Source organism: Epinephelus lanceolatus, chromosome 10 (genome assembly GCF_041903045.1).
Source record: "Epinephelus lanceolatus isolate andai-2023 chromosome 10, ASM4190304v1, whole genome shotgun sequence".
Lineage (NCBI taxonomy): Eukaryota > Metazoa > Chordata > Actinopteri > Perciformes > Serranidae > Epinephelus > Epinephelus lanceolatus.
The window spans coordinates 44,899,796-44,927,239 of NC_135743.1; the positions used below are offsets into that span (position 1 = coordinate 44,899,796).

The following is a 27,444-nucleotide window of genomic DNA, read 5'->3' on the forward strand; positions in this document are numbered from 1 at the left end:
GTAAGTATGACTTACAAAGGAATAGGTTGCGTGATAGGATATATGAGCTGGAACGGGAATGGAGTTTGGAAGGAATTTTAGGGATGAGTGGGAAAATGAGGGAATGTTACAGGGCAGTATTTAGTTTAGTATTTAGTCAAAGACATTGGAGTAGAAAATCCCCCTCCCGCCCCCCTCCCGCCCCCCTCCCGTTAGACCGTAACCTGATGTACATACCCTGAGACTACACACTCCGGTACAGTAGGTGGCGGTATGCACCTTAAAACGTTGGTTGTAATCCGCCATTAGAAGAAGAAGAAGAAGAAGAAGAAGAAGAAGAGCCGTATCATCGTACAGTTCGTACTGAAGCTAACTTATTGCACAATTATTTTCCGATTAAAGCAAGTTTTTTCCCAGTAGGTAACTAGGGTAACTAACTGTCCCATGGGAAGCTGAGTCCTTTTCGGTTAGCGGTAACAGTAGTAGTTAACTGGTTGCTACAGCAGAGCTAGGTTTATTGCAATCTTAGCTAGCTTCTAATGAGCTAGCTAACACTTACCTAAAGACGTAGTTTCAACGTAGTCGGCAAGATTCATATCGAAAGCATCAAAATTACAGATTAAGGTAAGTGCATTTCACTGATAGAGTATCTGTCGTGATCGTTCAAAATATCGTCAGACTAAGAAACGATAGGATTGGCAGTGCGTTTAGAAACTCCATTGCAAACTTCTCATACTGTTACTCTTCTAAGTCATTTGTGGAAGTTACCAAGCTGTAATGTAGCGGGCTACTGTTGGAGGCTATATGGGATCAGTAGGGCGTTGCAGTGAAGCTATTTTACTGTCAATGTTGTATATCTCAGCTGATGGAGACATTGTTTGGCTGGTTTTTGATCAGAGTTTTTGTCTCATAGCATGGCGCTCAAGTCAGGAGAGGAGCGTCTGAAAGAGATGGAGGCTGAGATGGCTCTGTGAGTACAACCGCTTCACCCAAATCACATAAACATAAAAGCGTTTTTAACCCATCCCAAGTGCTACAATGCGACACGAGCAGTTGTATTGTAGGCGGGCAATGTGCATAGAGGAAATGAGGTGGGCCTAACTCTGAGACACTCGGGTTACTGTTATCACATGATGATTTGTATGTGCAGATGTGAGATCCTCTTCCCCAGACATATCACATGTATCAAACAAAAGAGCAGGTGAGGAAAAAAAATCACGCAGGCTCGATTTATACCAGCCCCAAGAAGGTTGATGCTGGAAAAAAATATGGGAATGTACTTCCTACAGGAATCAGGAATATAAATCACACCAGACATAAAGTGAATGCACCACACAATTATCTAGAGCACAACATACACAACACAACATTCACTAAAATAACTCAACTAATAAAACACTAACTAAAACTTTCAGGGTATTTTTGCAATAACAATATTCTTGACGATATGAGAAATTAGTTAAAAAATAAAGTATTAATTTAGGAATATAGAATTGCAACAAAACAAGTCATATAGTTTTATATGTCAGTCTAAAAGTTTGCCTTCAAATATTCAGTAAATACTAAACAAAAATAATCTCTAATTTCTTTAGTTTGAGAACAACAACAATGACTGCAGAGTGAGATTAAGATTCTGTATACAACATAGATACCTTTCCCTTTAAAAAAAAGTCTCTATTAAAAGTAATCACACATAGGTCTGCCAACCAATAGAGTTATTGCTTCACTTTTGTCATCAACATAGATAGACACAGGGCTTTCATAATCATGAAAAAACTGAAAAAGTCATGGGATTTCACAATTGCATTTCCCAGGCCTGGAAAAGTCATAGAATTAGTAAAAATTGTTGAAAGATTTGGAAAAGTCATGGAATACTTACAGTAATCTTGTGTGAACCTTCCACATAATGTAACATAACAGCAAATGTATTTTTTGGAGCTGACTTTATAACGGAGCTGTTATATGCATTGATGTTTTGTTTACCACCACATTTGGTCCTTGAAAAGTCATGAGTGTGGTGGAACCCTGTAGACAGGTAGCAGTTGTTGCTGATCCTTTCAAATGTAACTTTTCAGTGGTTTGAGCAGCACAAAGTAAATTGATTGATTGAAATGATTTTTTTTTGTTTCACTTTCAGAAATAAATGTCTTAAACCCTTAGTGGCGCAACTTAAACGGCTTCACTCTATTTGCAGAGACATTTTTTTAAACAGACTTTTTAATAAGTGTAACAGTTTTATTAGCCCCTTTTACACTGCCAGATTTTCCGCTAATGTTGGACGGCTGCGTTTAGACACACAGCCGGATTGGCGAGTTGATCCGAGGTGCCCAATTTTCCGCCTTGTAGGGTAGTCATATAGACGGAACCCTTTTAGTTTAAAAAGACCGAGGCGGCCTTCTGCAACGGGAGGGGCTGTTGAAGACTTGTGGGAGGAGCTGTTGATGACGCCGCACATGCGAGCCACTGGCGGTGGATAAACAGGAAACAGCTGATAGCAGGAATGAGCGAGCAGCTAGTAGCATGAGGGAAACGCAAACCTGACAGACACTAGCCGTTTCTCAATACTCAAGTTCGGCATTTCGGACTTGTGGACTTGGCAAGTTCGGACTTGGCAAGTCCACGCGAGAGTCCGGACTTCCCAAGAACGGGAGGATGGGAGTACACTCATTTCTGCTTTTGGAACAGCAGCGAACTTGATGATGTCACCACCTCCGCTCGCCTTGGCTGTTGTACTGTGTTGTATACATGCATTTAGAATAAAACAATATAAACACAGCCCTGCGGCTTTTCATAGACACTGTAAGAAATTAATATGTATATGTTTTTAACGTTTCAACATATATAACTGACATACAAGCTAAATTGCCAAAATATTTTCATTAAAATGTCTTTTAAAACCTTTTCCCCGCAGCTGGTTTCTGATTATAATCAAAAGTCAAGTGCGGGGGGAAAAGTTTGTGGAGAGTTGGTGGTTATTGTGATCGTGAGCATTGGCGAAAAAATCAAAAATCAATAACGGATCGGAGAAGGCATCTTGGCGCAGTTATTGCAGCAGGACTGCTATGCAGGCTGAGGAGGAGGCTGCCCAGCTGAGGAGGCAGATCCCAGAAAGACAGCGGAGAATGAAGATGAGGATGAGACGTGCGATGCTTGCACGTCTGTTCGATATGTTTGTCCAGTTGTGGACAAATTACCCAGGAATATCACAACAAAGAGCAAAAATTCAGTCACAAGTAAAAGTGCTGCATACCAAATCTGACTTGAGTAAAAGTATCTGGGTATTGTCAGCAAAATGTAGGACTACTTAAAATTAAAAGTTCAAAGTACTCATTATGCAGAGTGACCCAGTTTCAAGTGTTGTGATCATCATATACATGAATATGTATTGAGTATTAATTGATCAGTGTAGGCTACATGTAAGCAGCATTTAAATGTTGTCGTGGTAGAACTAATTTTAACACCTTTCACTAGTATACTAGTCTAATCTATAACAACACACAGCAACTTGTAAATAGGAAACTTACAACATATAAAAAACTATCTGAAAAGTAACTATAGCTATCAAATAAATGTAGCTTGAGTAGAATGTACAGCATTTCCCTCTAAGTAAATGGAAATACCCAAAGTACATCAAATTTGTACTTCAGTACAGTAGCTACTTGAGTAAATATACTTAATTACTGTCCATCACTGCATTTGTCTCATCATTATGCTTTCTGTCTACATTTTTTATGGAGACTTGACAGTTTACTTGGTATACCAAAAACAGCAGTTTAATATTCAGTCGGCGTGTCACCGCTGCTAAAGTATTGCCGCCGCTGCTGCTCCTTAAAAACATTTTTGCAAATGCACCACCACTCTGAGACATCTGTGCACTTGCACAGCGCAGCAGCCAGTATGGTGAGGGGAGTGGGGAGTGGGGGAAGGCTCCTATTTAGGGATGCACCGAATATATTCGGCCGAATATTGCAAAAAAACACACATTTTGCGTTTTGATAACGCAATCAAACAGCGTGCGGTGACGGACAGAGTAAAATGTCGGCAGTGTGGTGATAAACAGTAACGGCGAATCCCACCGGTTGTGGGTTGAACGGGGGTCACAGACACGGACAGGAATACGTATTCCTGTCAAATACGGCGGCGCATTATAACGGCTTACCGGCGAAGAAGTCCGGCTCCAGGTGAATAACTTGTTGTCATGACTGCCCAAAAGTACCTGAACAGCTGAGCCATGGCGGCACACAGTATGTGGCGTATCAGAGGAGAAACTTTAGGGACTGTTCGTTACTTATGAAGGGACTTGTCAGGGGAGGAGGGTGGCTGGTTGATTTTTATTTCATTTATTTATTTTATTTTGATCCCCCCTATGTTAATCACTTATTGATGCTGTTTTTGAAGTATGAATAAGTCAATAAGTAATTTATTCCATTGAAATATCATTGATGTATTATAGAAAAGTGATTTATCTTTTTATAAATGACAAAAGGCACATCTGCCTCATTTTTGCTGTGGTATAGTGATACTACTCAGAACTGTGATACTGTCACTGTTATTGTACCGTGGGTCCCAATTTTGGCACCGTGACAACACTATCTCAAACACACACAGACTCTTTGTCTCTGTCTCTGTCTCTGTCTCTCTCTCTCTCCTAATATGAGATAAAAGAACAATTGAACCCCATTTACCTTAGTTGAAAAGGTATTCATTTGAATGGAACCATAAGCCAAAATTCTTTAAACTTATTTTTTTTGTTACTATGGAATGCACTTTTTCAGTTTGTTTACATAGACAAGTCTAACTTGTTCAGTGCAATCATTTTCTATATATATTTATTTTTTTGAACTTCTGGAATGAACTTTTTCAGTTTGTAATCCCGATGCATGTATTTGCATCAGTTCAAGGGGCCTTTATTTTTATATCAGTAAGTAATGCACCTTATTTAAATTGATGTTCATTTGAGATATCAAATAGTTTTTTTGTTTGATATCTTTTCGAAAATGTTTGAGATGCTTGCCAATAGTTTTTCATTGGAAAAAATAAATATCTCTTCATTTAAAGACTCAAAACAGTTTTGGTTTTGTTCATAGTATTGATGTCATGATCTTAGGTGTATGTATATATATATATATATATATATATATATATATATATATATATATATATATATATATATATATATATATATATATATATATACACAGTACAGGCCAAAAGTTTGGACACACCTTCTCATTCAATGCGTTTTCTTTATTTTCATGACTATTTACATTGTAGATTCTCACTGAAGGCATCAAAACTATGAATGAACACATGTGGAGTTATGTACTTAACAAAAAAAGGTGAAATAACTGAAAACATGTTTTATATTCTAGTTTCTTCAAAATAGCCACCCTTTGCTCTGATTACTGCTTTGCACACTCTTGGCATTCTCTCCATGAGCTTCAAGAGGTAGTCACCTGAAATGGTTTCCACTTCACAGGTGTGCCTTATCAGGGTTAATTAGTGGAATTTCTTGCTTTATCAATGGGGTTGGGACCATCAGTTGTGTTGTGCAGAAGTCAGGTTAATACACAGCCGACAGCCCTTTTGGACAACTGTTAAAATTCATATTATGGCAAGAACCAATCAGCTAACTAAAGAAAAACCAGTGGCCATCATTACTTGAAGAAATGAAGGTCAGTCAGTCCGGAAAATTGCAAAAACTTTAAATGTGTCCCCAAGTGGAGTCGCAAAAACCATCAAGCGCTACAACGAAACTGGCACACATGAGGACCGACCCAGGAAAGGAAGACCAAGAGTCACCTCTGCTTCTGAGGATAAGTTCATCCGAGTCACCAGCCTCAGAAATGGCAAGTTAACAGCAGCTCAGATCAGAGACCAGATGAATGCCACACAGAGTTCTAGCAGCAGACCCATCTCTAGAACAACTGTTAAGAGGAGACTGCGCCAATCAGGCCTTCATGGTCAAATAGCTGCTAGGAAACCACTGCTAAGGAGAGGCAACAAGCAGAAGAGATTTGTTTGGGCCAAGAAACACAAGGAATGGACATTAGACCAGTGGAAATCTGTGCTTTGGTCTGATGAGTCCAAATTTGAGATCTTTGGTTCCAACCGCCGTGTCTTTGTGAGACGCAGAAAAGGTGAACGGATGGATTCCACATGCCTGGTTCCCACTGTGAAGCATGGAGGAGGAGGTGTGATGGTGTGGGGGTGTTTTGCTGGTGACACTGTTGGGGATTTATTCAAAATTGAAGGCACACTGAACCAGCATGGCTACCACAGCATCCTGCAGCGACATGCCATCCCATCCGGTTTGCGTTTAGTTGGACGATCATTTATTTTTCAACAGGACAATGACCCCAAACACACCTCCAGGCTGTGTAAAGGCTATTTGACTAAGAAGGAGAGTGATGGAGTGCTGCGGCAGATGACCTGGCCTCCACAGTCACCGGACCTGAACCCAATCAAGATGGTTTGGGGTGAGCTGGACCGCAGAGTGAAGGCAAAGGGGCCAACAAGTGCTAAACACCTCTGGGAACTCCTTCAAGACTGTTGGAAAACATTTCAGGTGACTACCTCTTGAAGCTCATGGAGAGAATGCCAAGAGTGTGCAAAGCAGTAATCAGAGCAAAGGGTGGCTATTTTGAAGAAACTAGAATATAAAACATGTTTTCAGTTATTTCACCTTTTTTTGTTAAGTACATAACTCCACATGTGTTCATTCATAGTTTTGATGCCTTCAGTGAGAATCTACAATGTAAATAGTCTTGAAAATAAAGAAAACGCATTGAATGAGAAGGTGTATCCAAACTTTTGGCCTGTACTGTATATATATAAAATGTATATGTACATTATCGGTTATCAGTTATCGGTATCGGCCTTTAGGAGCTGAAAGTTATCGGTTATCGGTATCAGTTTAAAAGAAAAGTTATCAAGCATCCCTAGTCGTAATGAATTTCAGAACCTCATGATAGCATGTGAAGACAGTGAGCAAGGGCCATTCATAACATATCACCATGATCAATGACAGATTAAAAGGTTGACTCAACCAGTCTCTGTTTGGCATAAAAAGAAAACACAAGGCTTGTTTTTGAAGAAAAAGCTTTAGCTTTTTTACAATATACTGGATAGAAGAAGTAACCTCGAGCAGTTAGGGGTTCGCTGCCTTGTACAGGGGCACCTCGGCAGTGCCCAGGAGGCAAACTGACATCTGATAGTTAAAAATAGGAGATATTAGTAGATGCCAACTCAATTTGTTGTCCACTTCTGTTAACAGTTACCTTGGACAATGCTGATCTTGCTGGTTTTGACATGGTAAAAAAACAGAAATTTAGTTTTTTTCTACATTCAGGACAAGTTGCAGCTGACAAAGCTCTTCTTGTACTCAACTGTACTATCAAATGCAAACTGAATATCTTCAAAAGCCTTTGCAGGAGTGGGTGCAAAGCATTTTACTGTAGACAGCTTTCATTCACTTCCATTCTCTTTTCAACACATAAGGGAATTGATGATCAGCTTTTCTTTGAATGTCAGTTTTTGTTTTCTCTTTATGTTTTGTTTGTTGTGCATTTAAAAAAAATCTGTTACTGTCTGCAGCTTTGGTAAAACAGCCTAAAAGGGATCAATTAGTAAACTCTTCAAGAAAACGGTTTATTTTCTGTTGTATTGATGCTAGTCTGTCTCTCTACCTTTCTTGCTGTAGTTTTGAGCAGGAGGTTCTTGGTGGTCCTGTACCAGTGTCAGGAAGCCCACCTGTTATGGAGACAGTACCTGTAGCTCTTTCTGTCCCTGCAATTCCAGTAGTGCGACCCATTATAGGTACCAACACCTACAGACAGGTTTGTACTCTTCTAGTCCTATCTGGATAGTAATGTACAAATACTAACTATTACTAATACTAACAAATGTGTGTCTTTGTCTTGATAGCAAAATACTCTAAAATAGACGTACTGATGGAGGAAATAATTTGAAATAATTTTTCTATTGTTTGTTTTCACTAGTCACCCATTTGCCTCTTCTCTTTTTCTCTCTCTTAGGTCCAGCAGACATTAGAAGCCAGAGCTGCTAGTTTTGTTGGTCCTCCACCACCTGTCTTTGCAGGACCAGGTGAACATTTATTACTCTCACACACATTCACTAAATAGGGTAATCTACTTAACCCTATGGGCCCTAGGCGTTTTTGGGGTATTTTTACTGCCTTTACTTCTAAGCTCATATCACAGGACATCAGGACAATCTGGGCTAACCAGATTTGCCATCATTACATGTCCTTCTATGTGCCTGTATTTTATATTAATTTTTATATCAATGAAAAAAACAAATCCGTGTGACTAAATTCTTACATTTTTACATGTATCTCAGCATAGCAAGTTGGAAAAAGACATATTCTGCCATATATGAAGAGGGGAGACTCTCTGGAATCTGGCAATATAAGAACCATGATGCTGGGACATTCTGTCACTTCACAGTTGTCCAAAACATGTGGTTTGTGCCAGACGGACATGATTGCCAGTATTTTTTCATTATTGCAAGAAATTCCATTGACTCATTCACAAGTCAAAAATGTGTTTTATCTGAAAGAAACATGCAATATTTACATCTAAGATCATAGAAAAATAGTCAACCAAGTGCAATGATGTCCTCCAAGATAATATTTGCCACTTTGTTTGCAGTAAACAAAGTTTGTTGTTGTTTCTCAGTTTCAGTTATATATTGGGGGGCATTTTGGGCATTGGGGGGAACACATGTCCCCCTCAGTGTATATGGTGACTACGGCCCTGTCATGCATGCATAATTAGGCTGCAGTTGTCTGGGTGCGCAAAGGTGAAGTGGCTGGTCTTGTCATGCAAAGTTTGATGGATTGTCAACTGGACAATATGGAGATATTTGCATCTTGAAAGCCGGACTACAAATGTGGATAGACAGGGAGAAACACACGCAAGCCTAAGACGTGGTAAGATACGATATTCCTCACTATATGAAGTGACTGATAACAAGATCTGTATAATGGATTGTAAAGAAATTCGGATGGGATAACAGTAGAATGATGTGTGTCATTGGAAAGCTCTGCTCCTGCGCTTTCATGTGATATGCGTGGCATTTCTGTGCGAGCCTGCATTCGCGAGAAATCCATCCAAGAGTAATGTGTGTGCAAAGCTGTATGAAAGCTCTGTTATACATAATTTTAGTGTAATTTTATCATTTTTTTTCGCTGTGAAAACATTGGACTACCGACAAGTGCTTGGTCTTCTCGGAAAGCTACAATTCCGCTGTTTCACGTGATATGCGTGGCTTCTCGCTATGACGCACGGTCACGGAGAAAATCCACAGAGAAGAACGGGTGTGAATTTGGACGCACTATGCGTCGTTCGGGCTCATAGGGTTAAAGCTCCAGTGTGTATGATTTAGGAGGATATATTGGCAGAAATTGAAGATAATAAAATAAGTATGTTTTCTTCAGTGTTTAATCACCAGAAAATAAGAATCATCGCGTTTTTGTTACCTTAGAATGAGCCGTTTATATCTACAATGGGAGCAGGTCCTCATCTATGGAGTTTGCCACGTTGTACCACCATGTTTCTACAGTATCCCAGAATGGACAAACCAAACATTGGCTCTAGATAGGGTCATTTGCATTTTCGTGTCAGCCACATGAATGTAAAACTGCTTTTTTAGGGTTTTTAACGGTTTAAAACCACGGGATTCATTTGTTTCAGAGAGAAAGAGACCTCTGCAGCTAATTTGGCATCTGGGTCCGTATTCACAAACAGTGGCGTAAGGTAGTTACAATAGGCCCCAGTGCACGCTATTATGAGGGGCCCTATTACGCCCTAGTTACAAGTTATGAAGCGCACACACACACACAGTTTTAGGTGTGTATATATATTTTAGCAACAGTGTGTCTTACTGCCACTTTTACGTTACATCCACTTGCAGATACTCGAAATTAGACACATTAACATCCATATTACACAGCAAGAATTACATATCTGTATAAGACAAATCTACAAAAGAAAATGGGAAATTATCAATTTAACTTGATAGTTTTTTTTATTGGTAAATTATAGATTTTAAATAGTTTATGTAGAATAAATTCATAATTTTTTATAGACTGACACTGTTTGACAAAACCAGAAAACCATGATGGATATGGGTTTGCTTTATTTAGGGCATGTATGGAAAATAGCACTTCTTTGAACACGGGCGTATTTCCAAGTGTCAGTTTCCAGTGGCGGTCTCTAAACACAAAATGACAGTGTGTAAATTAAATGCTACAGATGAGACTGTGCAGGGATAATGTTTGTGGTCGATCTCATTTGGGATATGCACACATTTCCCACCTAACAAAATAATGCTATAATGCCAGAAATAAAATGATCACAATACTAAGATCTCGTCTCGTCTCGTCTCGTCTCGTCGTCCTCCGCTTATCTGGGTCCGGGTCGCGGGGGCAGCAGCCTCAGCAAAGAAGCCCAGACAGTCCTCTCCCCAGCCACTTCCTTCAGCTCTTCCACGGGAACCCCGAGGCGTTCCCAGGCCAGCCGGGTGATGTAGTCCCTCCAGTGTGTCCTGGGGCGGCCCCGAGGTCTCCTCCCGGTTGGACATGCCCGAAATACCTCCCAAGGGAGGCGTCTGGGAGGCATCCTTACCAGATGCCCGAACCACCTCAACTGGCTCCTCTCGATGTGGAGGAGCAGCGGCTCTGCTCTGAGTCCCTCCCGGATGTCTGAGCTCCTCACCCTATCTCTAAGGCTGAGCCCAGCCACCCTGCGGAGGAAACTCATTTCGGCCGCTTGTACTCGCGATCTCATTCTTTCAGTCACTACCCAGAGCTCGTGACCATGGGTGAGGGTTGGAACGTAGATCGACCGGTAAATTGAGAGCTTCGCTTTCTGGCTAAGCTCCCTCTTCACCACAACGGACCGGTTAAGCGCCTGCATCACTGCTGATGCCGCCCCAATCCGCCTGTCAATCTCCCGCTCCATCCTACCCTCACTCGTGAACAAGATCCCGAGATACTTAAACTCCTCCACCTGAGGAAGGACCTCCCCCCTGACCTGGAGTGGGCAATCCACCCTTTTCCGGCTGAGGACCATGGCCTCAGACTTGGAGGTGCTGATTCTCATCCCAGCCGCTTCACACTCGGCTGCGAACCGTCCCAGCGAGAGCTGGAGGTCACTGTTCGATGGAGCTAGGACGACCACGTCATCCGCAAAAAGCAGGGACGAGATCCTCCCATCACCGAACCTGACACCCTCCACCACACGGCTGCGCCTAGAAATTCTGTCCATAAAAGTTATGAACAGAACCGGTGACAAAGGGCAGCCCTGGTGGAGTCCAGCCCTCACCGGGAACAGGTCCGACTTACTGCCAGCCACGCGAACCAGACTCATGCTCCTTCGGTACAGGGACTGGATGGCCCTTAGAAAGGGGCCACCAACCCCATACTCCCGGAGCACCCCCCACAGGATGCCCCTGGGGACACAGTCGTAAGCCTTCTCCAAATCCACAAAACACATGTGGACTGGTTGGGCAAACTCCCATGAACCCTCCAGCACCCTGGCGAGGGTAAAGAGCTGGTCCACGGTTCCGCGTCCGGGATGAAAACCACATTGCTCCTCCTCAATCTGAGGTTCAACTATCGATCGGACCCTCTTCTCCAGCACCCTGGAGTAGACCTTACTGGGTAGGCTGAGGAGTGTGATTCCCCTGTAGTTGGAACACACCCTTTGGTCCCCTTTCTTGAAAATGGGGACCACCACCCCGGTCTGCCACTCCAGAGGCACTGCCCCTGATGTCCACGCAATGTTGCAGAGGCGTGTCAGCCAGGACAGCCCTACAACATCCAGAGCCTTGAGATATCCAGGACGAATCTCATCCACCCCCGGGGCTCCGCCGCCTTGAAGTTGTTTCACTACCTCAGCAACTTCTGCCCCAGAAATTGGACGACCCGCCCCCAAGACCCCCATCTCTGTTTCCTCACTGGAATACGTGTTGTTGGGATTGAGGAGCTCCTCAAAGTATTCCTTCCACCGCCCGACAATGTCCCCAGTTGACGTCAGCAGCTCCCCGCCCCCACTGTAAACAGTGTGAGCAAGTTCCCCCCCTGAGGCGCCAGACGGTTTGCCAGAACCTCTTTGGAGCCGATCGATAGTCTTCCTCCATGGCCTCTCCGAACTCCTCCCACGCCCGAGTTTTTGCCTCCATGACTGCCGCCGCTGCGCTCCGCTTGGCCTGCCGGTACCCATCAGCTGCTTCCGGAGACCCACAGACCAACCATGCCCTGTAGGTCTCCTTCTTCAGCCTTACCGCCACGACTGGCCCCAGCGGCCTTGCGGCCACAGCTCGCAACCGCCGCCTCGACAATGGCAGAGTGGAACAAGGCCCATTTGGACTCAATGTCCCCCTCTGCCCTCGGGATGCGGTCGAAGCTCTCCCAGAGGTGGGAGTTGAAGATCATCTGGACAGGTTCTTCCGCCAGGCGTTCCCAGCAGACCTTCACTGTTCGTTTGGGCCTGCCAGGTCTGTGCGGCGTCTTCCCCCACCATCTGACCCAACTCACCACCAGGTGTTGATCAGTTGAACCGTTCTTCGTCTGACCCTTCGCCCAGAACCAATCTGCCGTGGGAAACCCTAGCAGGGGCAAAATGCCCCTGCTACTAAGATATTTGGAAAAACTGGAAAAATGCAGCAGTGCAGCAGTGATGACTTTGGTCTGTCTCAACCTTAGATCAGCAGAGTGATCACACTAACAATGACAAAACTGTCTCATCTTGTGATGCAGTTCATTTCCACTGGGTGTCCACACATTGCAGGCCCACAAAAGGACATGTCTGTGACAATCAATCACATCTGTTCAAAGAAAGCATCACACCTAGCAACAGGGTCAACCACACATCCTCAGTAAGATAAAAGTTTCTGTCCCTTCCTTGCTCAGAGTTGCTCTTAAAACTTCCCTAAGTCACTCCTAAGATAAGACTCCTTACTAAAAGTTTTTAGTCTAAGTTAGGAGGTCTCTTAGAGTACTCTCAGAATGTTTGTGAATATGGCCCCTGGATCTTAAGTCATCAGAAAAAAAGATGAGCACACATTAGCAGGTGCTGGGTTAACAGCCCATTTGTGACAAGCCAAACAGCATTGTAGAAACAGGTTTGTTCAGTCTTTTTACTGATTTTAATCTCCTTGTCTTTTTTGTTTTGGAGAGGAAGAGACCTCCGGGGTAAGTCGTATCGTTGTACAAACCTCCTGAACAGATAATACTGAAGGAATCGTGTCCAGGAGTAAATGCCTGGCACATGGGAGGCAGTTTCAGCTGGTTCCAATGTGCAATCCTCACCGCTAAATGCCACTAAATCCTACACACTGCTCACACTGCGTCATGGTCGGAGGTACTGGTCCGCAGTCGCAAGTGGCACTCAGACAGGGCAGCCTCCCCTCCTGGCTTGGTCCTTTTCAACTGCTACGAGCCCTTGTCTGATGGCTCTCCGGTTCACCTGAGTGATGCTCCTGCCAGTGCGGCACTGGCTACTTCTCACCTGGACCCCCCTCCAACGGCCCCGGCAGCTACAATCTCTTTACCACTGGTGGATAACAGTGTGGGTGTGGTTTCCGAGTAGGGATGTCCATTTTAATTAAGACTTGTCGACGAGTCGGAGAGTGGGTAGCAGCACAACTGCACACCTAATGGCTGACGACACCCCAGATTAAAACGTCCAAGAACACATAATTGAAACCACAAAATATCTCCATACTGCTCGTCTGTAGTGATCCAAGTGTCCTGAAGCCCCGACATAAAAAGTTGTTTGGAAAAACTTCATTTGAACTCTGTTTTTAGCATCACTGTAGTCTGTAGCTCTAACTGCCTCTCTGTACGCTGCACTGACGTGTGCGCTTGCGCGAGACTGTGAGATATGGGCACCGCCTTCATGTGTGTTCACGTGCTTTCGTTGGTCTCGCGCACAAGCGCACACACATGAGCACAGTGTACAGAGATGCAGTTAGAGCTGCAGGCTACAATGAGGCTACAAACAGAGTTCAAATGACGTTTTTCCAAACAACTTTTTATGTCGGGGCTTCAGGACAATTTAAATCAAATCGGGACCCAAGAATCGTGATAGAATCTAATTGGGACAAAAGCATATTGTCCCAGCCCATGTATGTATGTGTGTATGTTAGGCCTGGGACAATCAACGATCAAATCGTACATTGGCAGGTTGCCAGGTGATTTGCTGGATATTAAGGCGATTTTGAAAAAAAATGGCGCTCTACCGTGCATTAAGAGATGTTTTTGGGGGAAATACATCACTGTCAGAGAAGCCTCGTTTACAAACAGACCTACAATCCATCTCCTCTCCTCTCTCTCTTCTCAGCAGAGGGTGCCCCTGTCAGACAGTGACAGGGTGCATCTCTTTGATCCGAAGTGCCACAGCCCGTTTGCTCATGCTTTGGGGTCGTTCAATAGAGTAATTGCAAATAAATATTGTTTTAACGTGTAACTATTGAAATGTTCACAAGGGCTTTCATAAATTCCTACAATGTTGCGGCACTGCCGCCTTTGCAGGTGAAAAGTTAATGACAGCGACTTGGAGTGAGGAGGAGCAACACGTCGCACGCTCACTTTTGCATGTGACGCAAAATATTAAAATAACCTCATTATAACACAAAAAATATAAAAATGTGGTGGTATGCCTAGGCTATAACCTATACCAAGGACGTCTGATTTATTAAAAACTGTGTTCTGAGTGAAACATGATGCTGAATTTAGCAGACTTCAGTAATAGTAATATAACGTAGTAGTAAAAGGAATAACCTTTGGCATTCATTTTTTTATATGATGTGAAGGAAGTATGGTAAATCAGTAATACATTCTCAGTCCTAATGACTAAATACATATTTCAAGGTATGTTGCTGAATTTATTTTATAACGAGTAATTTTCTAATGTAGGTTGAGAATGAAGTCAGATGGGGAAAGACAGGGATATCATGTACTGACATTGAGTGACGGTCCAGCCAGTCTACGTGTCATTATCTTATGCAAATTCGGATTTAATACTTTTTTGCTATGTCTGGTAAAACTCTTATTTCTCATATTAATGGTACCTTTGGCAACAAGAATGTGAACAATCCCTTTTTTTCTGGTTACATGTTCAACACACAGTTGCTGAAGACAAAAATTTCGCTTAGACTGGTTGGTAGTCGTTACAGACATGGACAGTATAACAGGTACCAGAGCTCCGCCAAGACATTTTAGAGAATGCTCAGTTAACAGTAGTTAAATATTTGTCAAAAAATAAATCAGTATTTGCTGAACTGATGGCAAATTACTTCCAAAAATAACCAGTGTTAGTGGTTAGCCACCAAGAGTAGCCACTTGGACTAACCACAGTCTATGAGACTAACTAGCTTAGTGCTACTTCTGCTATCTCACTGGAAGTAGCAACCATAATCATTTCTACAGTAGTGCCCTCAGGAATAAGGTGGATAGTACGTATTCTATTCATCTCCATTCAAAGTCATTTAAAGTTATGGGTGTAATGATACTGTCAAAGCATGTGGCACTACACACAATACCATGTTTATGGCTCAATACACTCACAATATTATCAACAAAGCTGGACTGTAAAGAAATCTCTGCATGATTTGATTGATTTCCCTGTATGATCAGAATATTTTCTGACATTTCTGTCTCAGGACATGTACTGTTTTGTTTTACATAAATACTCATAAACACAGAAATGCAAAACATAGCATTCAACCAGACAGAACCATATTACAAATGCCACATCACATTAGACAATACAAAAAGTGGATGCATTGCAAACCTGTAACTTGTCTTCTTTTACATTCAGTGTTCAACCCAGGAACCCAGGTCCCCTGAGATTACTTAGGACCCAAACTCTAATTTAGCTGTCAGACTGACGAACAAAAGAGTTCTAACCTGTTCAGTCTTGCCTGTGGGGTTTTGTAATGTTCTGTGTGATGGCAAGAGCTTATTCTTCAAATCAAATGTTAATATAAAATATCTAGGTACTCACCCACCCACCCACCCATAGTCTAAAATGTTTTTTGTAGATCCACTTAATAACTATACTTAATTAATGACATATTTGTTTAATTATGTATACAATTTATATATAGATATCTTTTTTTATAGTTGTGCAAAATAGTCTCATACTCATGCATGTACAAATACATCAATTTTTAAGTCTCCATGCCACAGACATCTGTGACTGGAGGCATAATGTTTTTGTGTATGTTTTCCCATTCTCATGAACATGATATCTCAAGCATGCTTTGAGGGAATGTCTTCAAATGCCACATGTCATCATTTAATCGCTGGCTGTCCAGGTGGTGTCCAGCAAACAATGTGGGTTTCGTTAATCATTGGCAAACTTCCTGGGGAAAACCTGGTCTTATTAGGAGAGACGGCATTCATCCCACTTTGGATGGAGCTGCTCTCATTTCTAGGAACCTGGCAAATTTTATTAGTAATTCAAATCCCTGACAACCCAGATAGGCCGTAAGGTGAATCAGAAAAAGTCTCACAGAAACTGATTTCCGCTCCGACATCTGGGGACTACATGATCTTTACTTCATAAAAAAGATCGATACATGTTCAGCTAATCAGCAGGAGTTCGTAGCTCATAACCCCGCAAGAGTCCTGTGATCGGGGTCGTAATTCGGCACTTGTTCGGCCTGAGCGTAATGAGATTTGGTACGCGAGTGGTGGCACGGCCGTCACGTGATCGCGCTACACCAATAAGGTACCCGCATTTTGTGTCGCCATGGTTTCATTCAGCAGAGGAAAACAGACCCAGAAGTCCTCAAAAGTGAGCAGAAATGAGCTGAAACAGCGCTATTCACATTGCCGTGTCCATGAAACACGATGAGACAAATAGACAATAAGGTGAACTAAACAAAAATGTCTTAAAACACATTTGATTCAATACCTGGGCATAACCGACGTATTATTACATAGACAACATAGCTACGGCAGACGAGAACGGCCATGTATTTTTTTTGTGTGTGTGCACTGTTATCTCGTGATAACGACTTATTATTTCGTTATCTCGATATAACAAAGATTGTTTTCCCATGATAATTGTCAAGTCTGATGATTGCGCACTGGTTAATGTGATCGTCTTGATTTCAGCCTACAAGAGCTGCCGTGGTCCTGCCAGATGCCTCCTGTTGCTTGCTGTTATCATTTGTCACACTTCTACTGTTATTATACATATATGATTATGACGCACGGGTCGGTGGTGAAGTGGCGCACATGACTCGTGCTACGGACGGACGGACAGACAACCACGTATCTGAAACAGGTCATACATGTGGCTACATCTTTCCCACATCAAATATCCGTGATCACCTACACCCGCGTGCGTAAAAGCGCACACAATTCCGTGTCCTCTCACCGCGGATGCTGTGATTTGATGGCCCGGTACTCATTGTAACTGATAACAGCAAGCAGCAGGAGGCATCTGGCAGGACCACGGCAGCTCTTGTAGGCCGAAATCAAGACGATCACATTAACCAGTGCGCAATCATCAGACTTGACAATTATCATGGGAAAACAATCTTTGTTATATCGAGATAACGAAATAATAAGTCGTTATCACGAGATAACAGTGCACATAAAAAAAAAATACATGGCCTTTCTCGTCTTCCGTAGTTATGTTGTCTATGTAATAATACGTTGGTTATGCCCAGGTATTGAATCAAATGTGTTTCAGCTCATTTCTGCTCACTTTTGAGGACTTCCGGGTCTGTTTTCCTCTGCTGAATGAAACCATGCGGGTACCTTATTGGTGTAGCGCGATCACGTGACGGCCGTGCCACCACTCGAGTACCAAATCTCATTACGCTCAGGCGGAACTGATCATTACGCTCAGACGAAACAAGTGCCGAATTACGACCCCGATGAGGGGTTATGAGCTACGAACTCCAGCTGATTAGCTGAACATGTGTCGATCTTTTTTATGAAGTAAAGATCATGTAGTCCCCACAGGGTTCCTGTATGGAGAGTATGGAAAGTATGGAAAAGTGTGGAAATAAATTTGATCAATTTCCAGGTATTAAAAAGTAAGGAAAATGAAAAATAAAGTATGGAAAAATATTTATGTTCCCAGACTATTACCACTGTTCTAAAATACTGTTTTCTAAAATAGAAAATTATGTATTTCCAAAAATAATTTAATCAATCCGGATCGTGTTTTATGCTGGGCCAAGCACAGTTTGTGTGAGAGCAAACGTCTCGGAAAACATACTGCCCCTTTTACCTGATTGACAAGGGAACTGCCCATTGGTCCGACAGCCCATTGGTCCGATATCCCATTGTTCCGACCATATTAAACCCATTGTTCTGAAGTCCCGTTGTTCCAAAATCATCATGATGCCCTGTGGTTAAGGTCTGGTTAGGTTTAGGCACAAAAACCACTTGGTTAGGGTTAGGATAGGATCATGGTGTGGCTTAAAATGAAAAAGAAAGTGGCAAACACAAACCGTGAGCCTGCTTCGCCTCAAGCCTTTCCCAGCTGACCCAGAGCCGGTCTCGGCGCACCATCAAGGTAGAAATACGCCCGCCGGGAGCCGTTCAGCACCGCGGACCGTCGGACTAATGGGATGTTGGACCAATGACATGGACCCATTGACAAGTGGTATGTCCAGTCCGCTGCCCCATGACCCTCCTCCAGCCCCCCAGGTATCAAGTTTCACTCCAACACTGCACCTTCGACAAGAAGATGAGTTTCACGTGGTTCACAATGGGTAGATGCAAGTTTTTGGATGGATGGCTTGACAATACCGTATATAAATACTGGTTGGCCAAGGATTCCCAATTCACACACACAGCTAGATGCAAGTTTTGTGTGAAATCATTTGACATCGCCAACATGGGGGAGAAGGTGATTCTGAGCCACATGAAAGGAAAAAACACCGACGTCTCGTTACTGCATCTCTTGCACCCAGAGTCCCAACCTTTTTGCTTCAGCCCAGACATTGAACTTATCTGAGTTTTTATTTGCATGCCATTATGGTACTTGGCTACAATCGCCTATTAAGAATAATTAAATATTAAATGTGATGTGAAATATGATACACTGATATATTTACTCAGATGTCGCATATTCTCTGGAAAAAAAAACATAGAGAAAAAAACAAACACGCAAATTAGGGTATGGAAAAGTATGGAATTTTGAAATTCCAAATGTGTAGGAACCCTGTCCGCAGATGTTGGAACGAGATGAAATGATAACTGTGTTCACCTTATGGCCTAAGAGTTGAGATCAGGACTCAGAGTTGCAGTCTGAGCTTCTAGTTCAGTTACCCAGCCATAGTTTTCATAGTTTTATACAAATGGTGTCTGCCCCCCGACCACCTAAATTATCTAAATCTAAAATTAAGCAAAGAGGAGTTGTGCATAACAACCTCATAAAAATTAAAACCTCTTCTTTGACAGAAAGACAAAACAGGAGAATTAAATGCGGACTGTTAAATATCAGGTCTCTATCGTCTAAAGCAGTGTTAGTAAACAAATTAATTTCAGATAATCATATTGATTTACTCAGTCTCACCGAAACCTGGCTGTGTCCAGATGAATGTTAGTCTAAATGAATCCACTCCTCCCATTCCTCGAGGCAGCGGCCGAGGAGGGGGAGTTGTAGCCATTTTTAACTAATCTGTTAATCAACCCTAAACTAGATTATAATTCATTTGAAAGCCTTGTTCTTAGTCTTTTACATCCGACCTGGAAAACCTCGCAGCCACTTTTATTTGTTATAGTGTACCGTGCTCCTGGCCCGTATTCTGAATTTGTTTCTGAATTCTCAGAGTTTTTATCCAGTTTAGTTCTTAAATCAGATAAAGTTATTATTGTAGGCGATTTTAACATTCATGTCGATGTTGATAATGACTCCCTGGCTGCCGCGTTTATCTCATTATTAGACTCCATTGGCTTCAGTCAGGGTGTACATGAACCCACTCACTGTTTTAACCATACCCTCGATCTAGTTCTGACGTATGGAATTGAAATTGATAACCTAACAGTCTTTCCACAGAATCCCTCGCTATCGGATCATTATTTGATTACTTTTGATTTCTTTTTACTCGATTACACGCCACTCAGCAACAGTTACTATACTAGATGTTTATCAGATAGTGCTGTCGCAAAATTTAAGGAGATGATTACTCCGTCGTTAAATTCAATACCAAGTCCTTCAGTAACAGAGGTTTCCCGTGCCGACTTTAACCTCTCCCAAATTGATCATCTTGTCGATAGCGCCGTAGGCTCGCTGCGAACAACACTCGACTCTGTAGCTCCTCTTAAAAAGAAGTTAACAAAGCAAAGAAAGTTCGCTCCTTGGTATAACTCTCAAACCCGTAAGTTAAAACAAATATCGCGAAAATTTGAAAGGAATTGGCGATTAACCAAACTGAAAGAATCTCGTTTAATCTGGGCAGACAGTCTCAAAACGTATAAGAGGAGCCTCCGCAATGCCAGAGCAAACTGTTACTCAGCATTAATAGAAGAAAACAAGAATAACCCCAGGTTTCTTTTCAGCACTGTAGCCAGGCTGACTGAGAGTCAAAGCTCTATTGAGCCTTGTATTCCTTTAGCCCTTAGCAGTAATGATTTTATGAGCTTTTTTAATGACAAAATTCTAACTATTAGAGGCAAAATTCATGACCTCCTGTCCTCAGATAGTACCTATCTAACCTCAAACACAGCTGTAAGACCTAATATACATTTAGATTGCTTCTCCCCAATTTCTCTTCAAGAATTGACCGCAGTGATTTCTTCATCTAAATCATCAACGTGTCTCTTAGAACCCATCCCAACTAGGCTAATTAAGGAGGTCTTACCTTTAGTTAACACTCATATATTAGATATGATCAATATATCCTTATTAACAGGCTATGTACCACAGTCTTTTAAGGTAGTTGTAATTAAACCTCTCCTAAAAAGCCCACCCTGGTTCCAGAGGTGTTAGCCAACTATAGACCAATATCAAATCTTCCCTTTATGTCAAAGATCCTTGAGAAAGTAGTCGCAGACCAGCTGTGTGATTTTCTCCATGATAATAATTTATTTGAGGAATTTCAGTCAGGATTTAGAGTGCATCATAGCACTGAGACCGCACTAGTTAAAATTACAAATGACCTTCTGATTGCTTCAGACAAAGGACTCGTCTCTGTATTTGTTTTATTAGATCTTAGTGCGGCGTTTGACACAATTGACCATTAAATTCTGCTACAGAGACTGGAACACTTAATTGGCCTAAAAGGTTCTGCACTAAGCTGGTTTAAATCTTATTTATCTGATCGTTATCAGTTTGTTAACATAATGAGTCATCCTTACGTACTAAAGTTTGTTTTGGAGTTCTGCAAGCTTCTGTGCTCGGACCAATCCTATTTACTCTATATATGCTTCCTTTAGGTAACATCATTAGAAATCACTCTGTAAATTTCCATTGTTATGTGGATGATACACAGTTGTATTTATCGATGAAGCCAGAAGAAAGTAATCAATTAACTAAACTTCATAATTGCCTTAAAGACACAAAAACCTGGATGAGCACCAATTTCCTGATGTTAAATTCAGACAAAACTGAAGTTATTGTTCTTGTCCCCAAACAACTCAGAGAGTCTTTATCTGATGACATAGTTTCTCTAGATGGCATTGCTCTGGCATCTACCACTACCGTAAGAAACCTCGGAGTAACATTTGATCAAGATTTGTCTTTTAATTCTCATTTAAAACAAATCTCATGGACTACATTTTTTCATCTGCGTAATATTGCGAAAATTAGGCCTATCCTGACCCGAAAAGATGCAGAAAAATTGGTCCACGCTTTTTTTACCTCAAGGCTGGATTACTGTAACTCTCTATTATCAGGTAGCTCTAGTAAGTCCTTAAAAACTCTCCAGCTAATTCAGAATGCAGCAGCACGTGTACTAACAGGAACTAAGAAACATGATCATATTTCTCCTGTTTTAGCTTCTCTGCACTGGCTCCCTGTAAAATCCAGAATTGAATTTAAAATCCTGCTGTTAACTTATAAAGCTCTAAATGGTCAAGCTCTGTCATATCTTAGAGAGCTCATAGTGCCTTATTATCCCACCAGAACACTGCGCTCTGAGAACACAGGTAGGGTTGGGTACCGTTCATAATTGAACCAATACGGTACTGGTACCGGTATCTGGAATTCGGTACCGGTACTAAACGGTACCTTATTTCGGTACTTTTTAACCCTATGGGCCCTAGGCATTTTTGGGGTATTTTTACTGCCTTTACTTTTAAGCTCATATCACAGTCATTATAAAGGCTACATACACATGCTATAGCTTTTTTTCAGGACAATCAGGGCTAACCAGATTTGCCATCATTTCATGTTCTTCTGTGCGCCTGTATTTTATATTAATTTTCATATCAATGAAAAAAACAAATCTGTGTGCCTAAATTCTTACATTTTTACATGTATCTCACCATAGCAAGTTGGAAAAAGACATATTCTGCCATACATGAAGAGGGGAGACTCTCTGGAATCTGGCAATGTAAGAACCATGACGGTGGGACATTCTGTCACTTCACAGCTGTCCAAAACATGTGGTTTGTGCCAGGCGGACATGATTGCCAGTATTTTTTCATTATTGCAAGAAATTCCATTGACTCATTCACAAGTCAAAAATGTGTTTTATCTGAAAGAAACATGCAATATTTACATCTAAGATCATAGAAAAATAGTCAACCAAGTGCAATGATGTCCTCCAAGATAATATTTGTTTTTCAGTTTCAGTTATATATTGGGGAGACATTTTGGGCATTGGTGGGGGGCACGTGTCCCCTCAATGTATATGGTGACTATGGCCCTGTCAGCATGCATTAGGCTGCAGTTGTCTGGGTGCGCAAAGGTGAAGTGGCTGGTCTTGTCATACAAAGTTTGATGGAGTGTCAGCTGGACAATATGGAGATATTTGCATCTTGAAAGCAGGACTACAAATGTGGATAGACAGGGAGAAACACACGCAAGCCTAAGACATGGTAAGATACGATATTCCTCACTATATGAAGTGACTGACAACAAGATCTGTATCATGGATTGTAAAGAAATTCGTCAGGTTTTTATTTTGTAGACAATTGATCTGTATTTATAGTGTGATGGGATGACAGCACAATGATGTGTGTGGTCCTGCGCTTTCATGTGATATGCGTGGCATTTCTGTGCGAGTCTGCGTTCGCGAATAATTCATCCAAGAGTAATGTGTGTGCAAAGCTGTATGAAAGCTCTGTTATACATCATTTTATTGTATTTTTTTGCTGTTAAAACATTGGATTACCAACAAGTGCTTGGTCTTGTCGGAAAGCTACAATTCTGCTGTTTCCGCTGATATGCGTGGCTTCTCGCTATAACGCACAGTCACGGAGAAAATCCACAGAGAAGAACAGGTGTGAATTTGGATGCACTATGTCGTTCGGGCCCATAGTCTAAACTTCTAAAATCTAAATCTAAAATCAACATTTTATTGAGAACAGAACAGTGCTGCACATTAACTTTTGTCTGCACATTGTTTTTGTCGCCATTGTTGCTGAGTCTGAGGTGCGAGTCATGCGCTCTTGCGCCGCCTCCACCTCAGGTACCGAAATTTGGCACCGTTTCATTTTAAGTGAATCGGTACTCGGTAGTACCGACGTGAATCGGTACCAAGTACAAAAAGTACCGAGTTTCGGTACCCAACCCTAAACACAGGGTTACTCGTGGTCCCTAAAGTCTCCAAAAGTAGATCAGGAGCCAGAGCCTTCAGCTATCAGGCTCCTCTCCTGTGGAATCATCTTCATGTTGCGGTCCGGGAGGCAGACACCGTCTCCACATTTAAGACTAGACTTAAGACTTTCCTCTTTGATAAAGCTTATAGTTAGGGCTGGCTCAGGCTTGCCTTGTACCAGCCCCTAGTTAGGCTGACTTAGGCCTAGTCTGCCGGAGGACCCCCTATAATACACCGGGCACCTTCTCTCCTTCTCTCTCTCTCTCTCTCTCTCATGTCTTATTACTGCATCCTGCTAACTCGGCCATTATGGATGTCACTAACTTGGCTTCTTCTCCGGAGCCTTTGTGCTCCACTGTGTCTCAGGTTAACTCGTATTGCAGCGGTGCCTGGATAGTGTGACGTGTGTGGTTGTGCTGCTGCCATGGTCCTGCCAGATGCCTCCTGCTGCTGCTGTTATCATTAGTCATACTTCTACTGTTATTATACACATATGATTATTGTCACACGTGTATAATATCAGATATTAATATATTATTATTAATTATAATGTTATTACTTTCATTAATGTTGTAAGCTACTGTCATTACCGTCTGTCCTGCATCTCTCTCGGTCTCGGTCTCTCTCTCTCTCTGTCTCTCTCTCTCTGTCTCTCTCTCTTTCTCTCTCTCTCAGTCTCATTGTGTCGTACGGGTTACTCTTAACTTATCATGTTGATCTGTACTGTACGACATCTATTGCACGTCTGTCCGTCCTGGAAGAGGGATCCCTCCTCAGTTGCTCTTCCTGAGGTTTCTACTGTTTTTTTTCCCCCGTTAAAGGGTTTTTTTTGGGGAGTTTTTCCTTATCCGCTGTGAGGGTCCAATGGACAGAGGGATGTCGTATGCTGTAAAGCCCTGTGAGGCAAATTGTGATTTGTGATATTGGGCTTTATAAATGAAATTGATTAATTGATTGATTGATTGATTCAAATTGTCCACTTGGACTTTAAGAACACCTTCAGCATTTTTCAACCTGGACCCTATTTCCCTGTGTAAATTGATCAAAGAGACTAACGTGAACAACAATTTATGAAATTGGTCCAGTATTGAGAGAGCTGGCAGCGGCCAGCAGCCGCCGAATGGGCTTTAATGGAAGCACACAGGGCAACTAAACATAGTCACTGTATGTCCATTACAAGTGGTTATTTTTGACACAGAGAGGCTCAGAATGTTATTGTAGGTATCTGAAGATTCTTTTTACTTTTCACTTGATCTGGTCTGTTTGTTATTGCCTTGTTAAGCAGAAGTCTCCTTCTGAAATATCAGGAGATATCACCAGATGTGTGTTTGAGATGTGGAGAGACTAGGGCTGGGCGATATGGCCTAAAAAAAAACTCAGATTTTTTCACAAAAAATCCGATTCACGATTTAAATCGATTTTTTTCCCCTCCTAGTTAAAAAAAAAAAATGTGGCCTGGTAGCACATACCTGGGGTCCAAAACTTTCAGCATGTGAATAAACCCCAGCTTTTCCATGGTAGCTACCGCAATATACATGGCGACTGCATCTGTGATCGCTTTCCACTGGACCCCTTTCTTATCATACGACAGTGTTTCCCCTACCATCATATTGGATCACAACAGAAGTCATTTAAGGTTACCTTTCCTATAGAACAGGTCTATACCTTGTCCTTTTATTAAACAAACTAAATAGCCTTATGTTACAGGCTGAGCCTGATGTGTGTGGCTTGTGTGTGTGTGTGTGTGTGTGTGTGTAGTTGATGTAGGAGGTATGAGACGTCAGTGCGCCGGGTGTGGTGTGTGACGTCAGATGGATGCGCCCCAGGAAGAAAGTGAGGCATGTGCTCTGTTGTTTACATTGGGCAGCCACAGTGAAGAAGCCAACGCAGTTCTGCGTGCTGTTTTTGAGTTATTTCCCTCTATGTAAACGTCAGACACTGATGTCAGAGGCTGTGCATCATCCCTGCAGTGCTGAAAATAAAGTGCCGTTCTTTAACGCAGACAAATGTGTTGTTGCCACAACGAGCTAACACAAGCTAAAGGAGCTAATGGTCTTCGGAAGTCCCTTTACTACGGTTCGGCGTTGTTAACACTTATTTATCTTATTTACACAACGGCATGTCATTTATGTCCCTACATGGTGCGCGTCTAAAATCCTCCTCTGCTCTCTGTGTCACGCACGGCGGAGTTCGGCCCTGATGCCCACACACACACACACACACACACACACAGGTGAGCACACACACACTCACAGACACAGGTGAGCACACAAAAGCGCTGAAGAACTCGTTCCCTTTCTTGAGAACGAGTTCTTCAGCGCTCGCTGCCATGTTGTATGTGTATCAAGCGCGCGGGGGGGGATGGGTGAGCCCACTCTGAACTATGGGAGCCCAGCGTGGAGCGGCCGTGGCGGATTGTAAATAGAAACTCGATTTTCATTAAAACAAATCGGCCTAAACTACAAATTCGAATTAATCGATAAAATCGATTTATCACCCAGCCCTAGGAGAGACTAATAACGGGAGTAGTTTATGGAAAATGTATTTTAGTGTTGTCTAAAGGATTTTCAATATAATGAATGATTAGTTACCTGATTTCAAATGTGTCCCAGGCCTTTGAATTTTTTTTTTGTTGATCGACCAAAATTTAGAATGCTCCAGAGGTGCTTAAGAGAACACTCTGGGACCTCATTCTGCTGTCATGTTGTGCTTTTTAAATGTTTTACTTAAACTCACTATGTGACTCATGTCTGTCCCAGTCCCTCCAGTACGTCCTCCCATGCTGAGGCCGGCCTTCGTCCCCCATATTCTGCAGAGACCTGGTAAGGTTACCACTAAAACAGTATTCCATTTTAAATAGTTTCAGCAGAAATTTTATAAGTGATTTGAAGTCATTGATAATCAATAAATGTAGCCCACATGGAATGATATTTTCATGGACCCTGACTTTGGGTTTGTGATGTGACTGAATTTAAATTATTAAATGACTTTTGCTTTCAACTCCCATCGCTGCTTGATTGTTAGCTATCATTCACAAAATGGGGTTCATATATGTACACTGAAGTAAAACAGTAATGCAACACTTTATTTTTTGCTTCCATTCTTCACGAGTTTAGATGAAGATTTTGTATGCAGACAAAAGACTTATTACTCTTAAATTTTGTTCACAAATGTGTGAAAATCCGTGTAAGTGAGCACGTCTCCTTTTCCAAGATAATCCATCCAACTGACCTGTGGCTTATCAAGATGCCGATTAAACAGCATCATAACATAACATCATAACATGCCTTGGGACGGACACAATAAAAGGACACTCTAAAATGTGCAGTTTGATCACACAGCACAATGGAGTGTACCATTGGCATGCTGACTTCAGGAATCATCACCAGAACTGTTGGCCCTGAGCTGAATGTTCATTTTACTGCCATAAGACGTCTCAAATATTGTTTTTTGTAAATTTGTCAGTTCATCCAATCGGCCTCACAACCACAGACCATGTGTAGCCACACCACCTCAGGACCTCCACATCCAGCATCTTAAACTGATCATCTGAGAGCAGCCACCCAAAACAAATGGTTTGCACAATAAAAGAATTTCTGCACAACCTGTCACACTATCAAGGAACCTCAACTGTGTGCTCGTCGTCTTCACCAGGGTCGTGACCTGATAGCAGTTTGTCATCATAACCAACTTAAATGGGCA

General features: G+C 42.1%; 1 protein-coding gene across 4 annotated transcripts in view; it reads left to right on the plus strand.

The window, feature by feature from the left end:
• Positions 1 to 265: 265 nt before the first annotated feature.
• The window catches only part of rbm42 (RNA binding motif protein 42), a 71,372-nt gene continuing 44,193 nt past the window's right edge, over positions 266 to 27,444 (plus strand). For 2 of the 4 annotated variants that reach the window (XM_078172036.1, XM_033638840.2), the window contains exons 1-5: positions 272 to 603; positions 893 to 949; positions 7,682 to 7,817; positions 8,016 to 8,085; positions 26,502 to 26,564. In XM_078172036.1, the coding sequence (XP_078028162.1) occupies positions 894 to 949; positions 7,682 to 7,817; positions 8,016 to 8,085; positions 26,502 to 26,564 (325 nt within the window). In that variant the 5' untranslated portion in view covers positions 272 to 603; position 893. Of the gene's footprint in view, positions 604 to 892; positions 950 to 7,681; positions 7,818 to 8,015; positions 8,086 to 26,501; positions 26,565 to 27,444 lie in introns of all 4 variants that reach the window. The other 2 variants (XM_078172037.1, XM_033638839.2) reach the window with 2 other exon arrangements.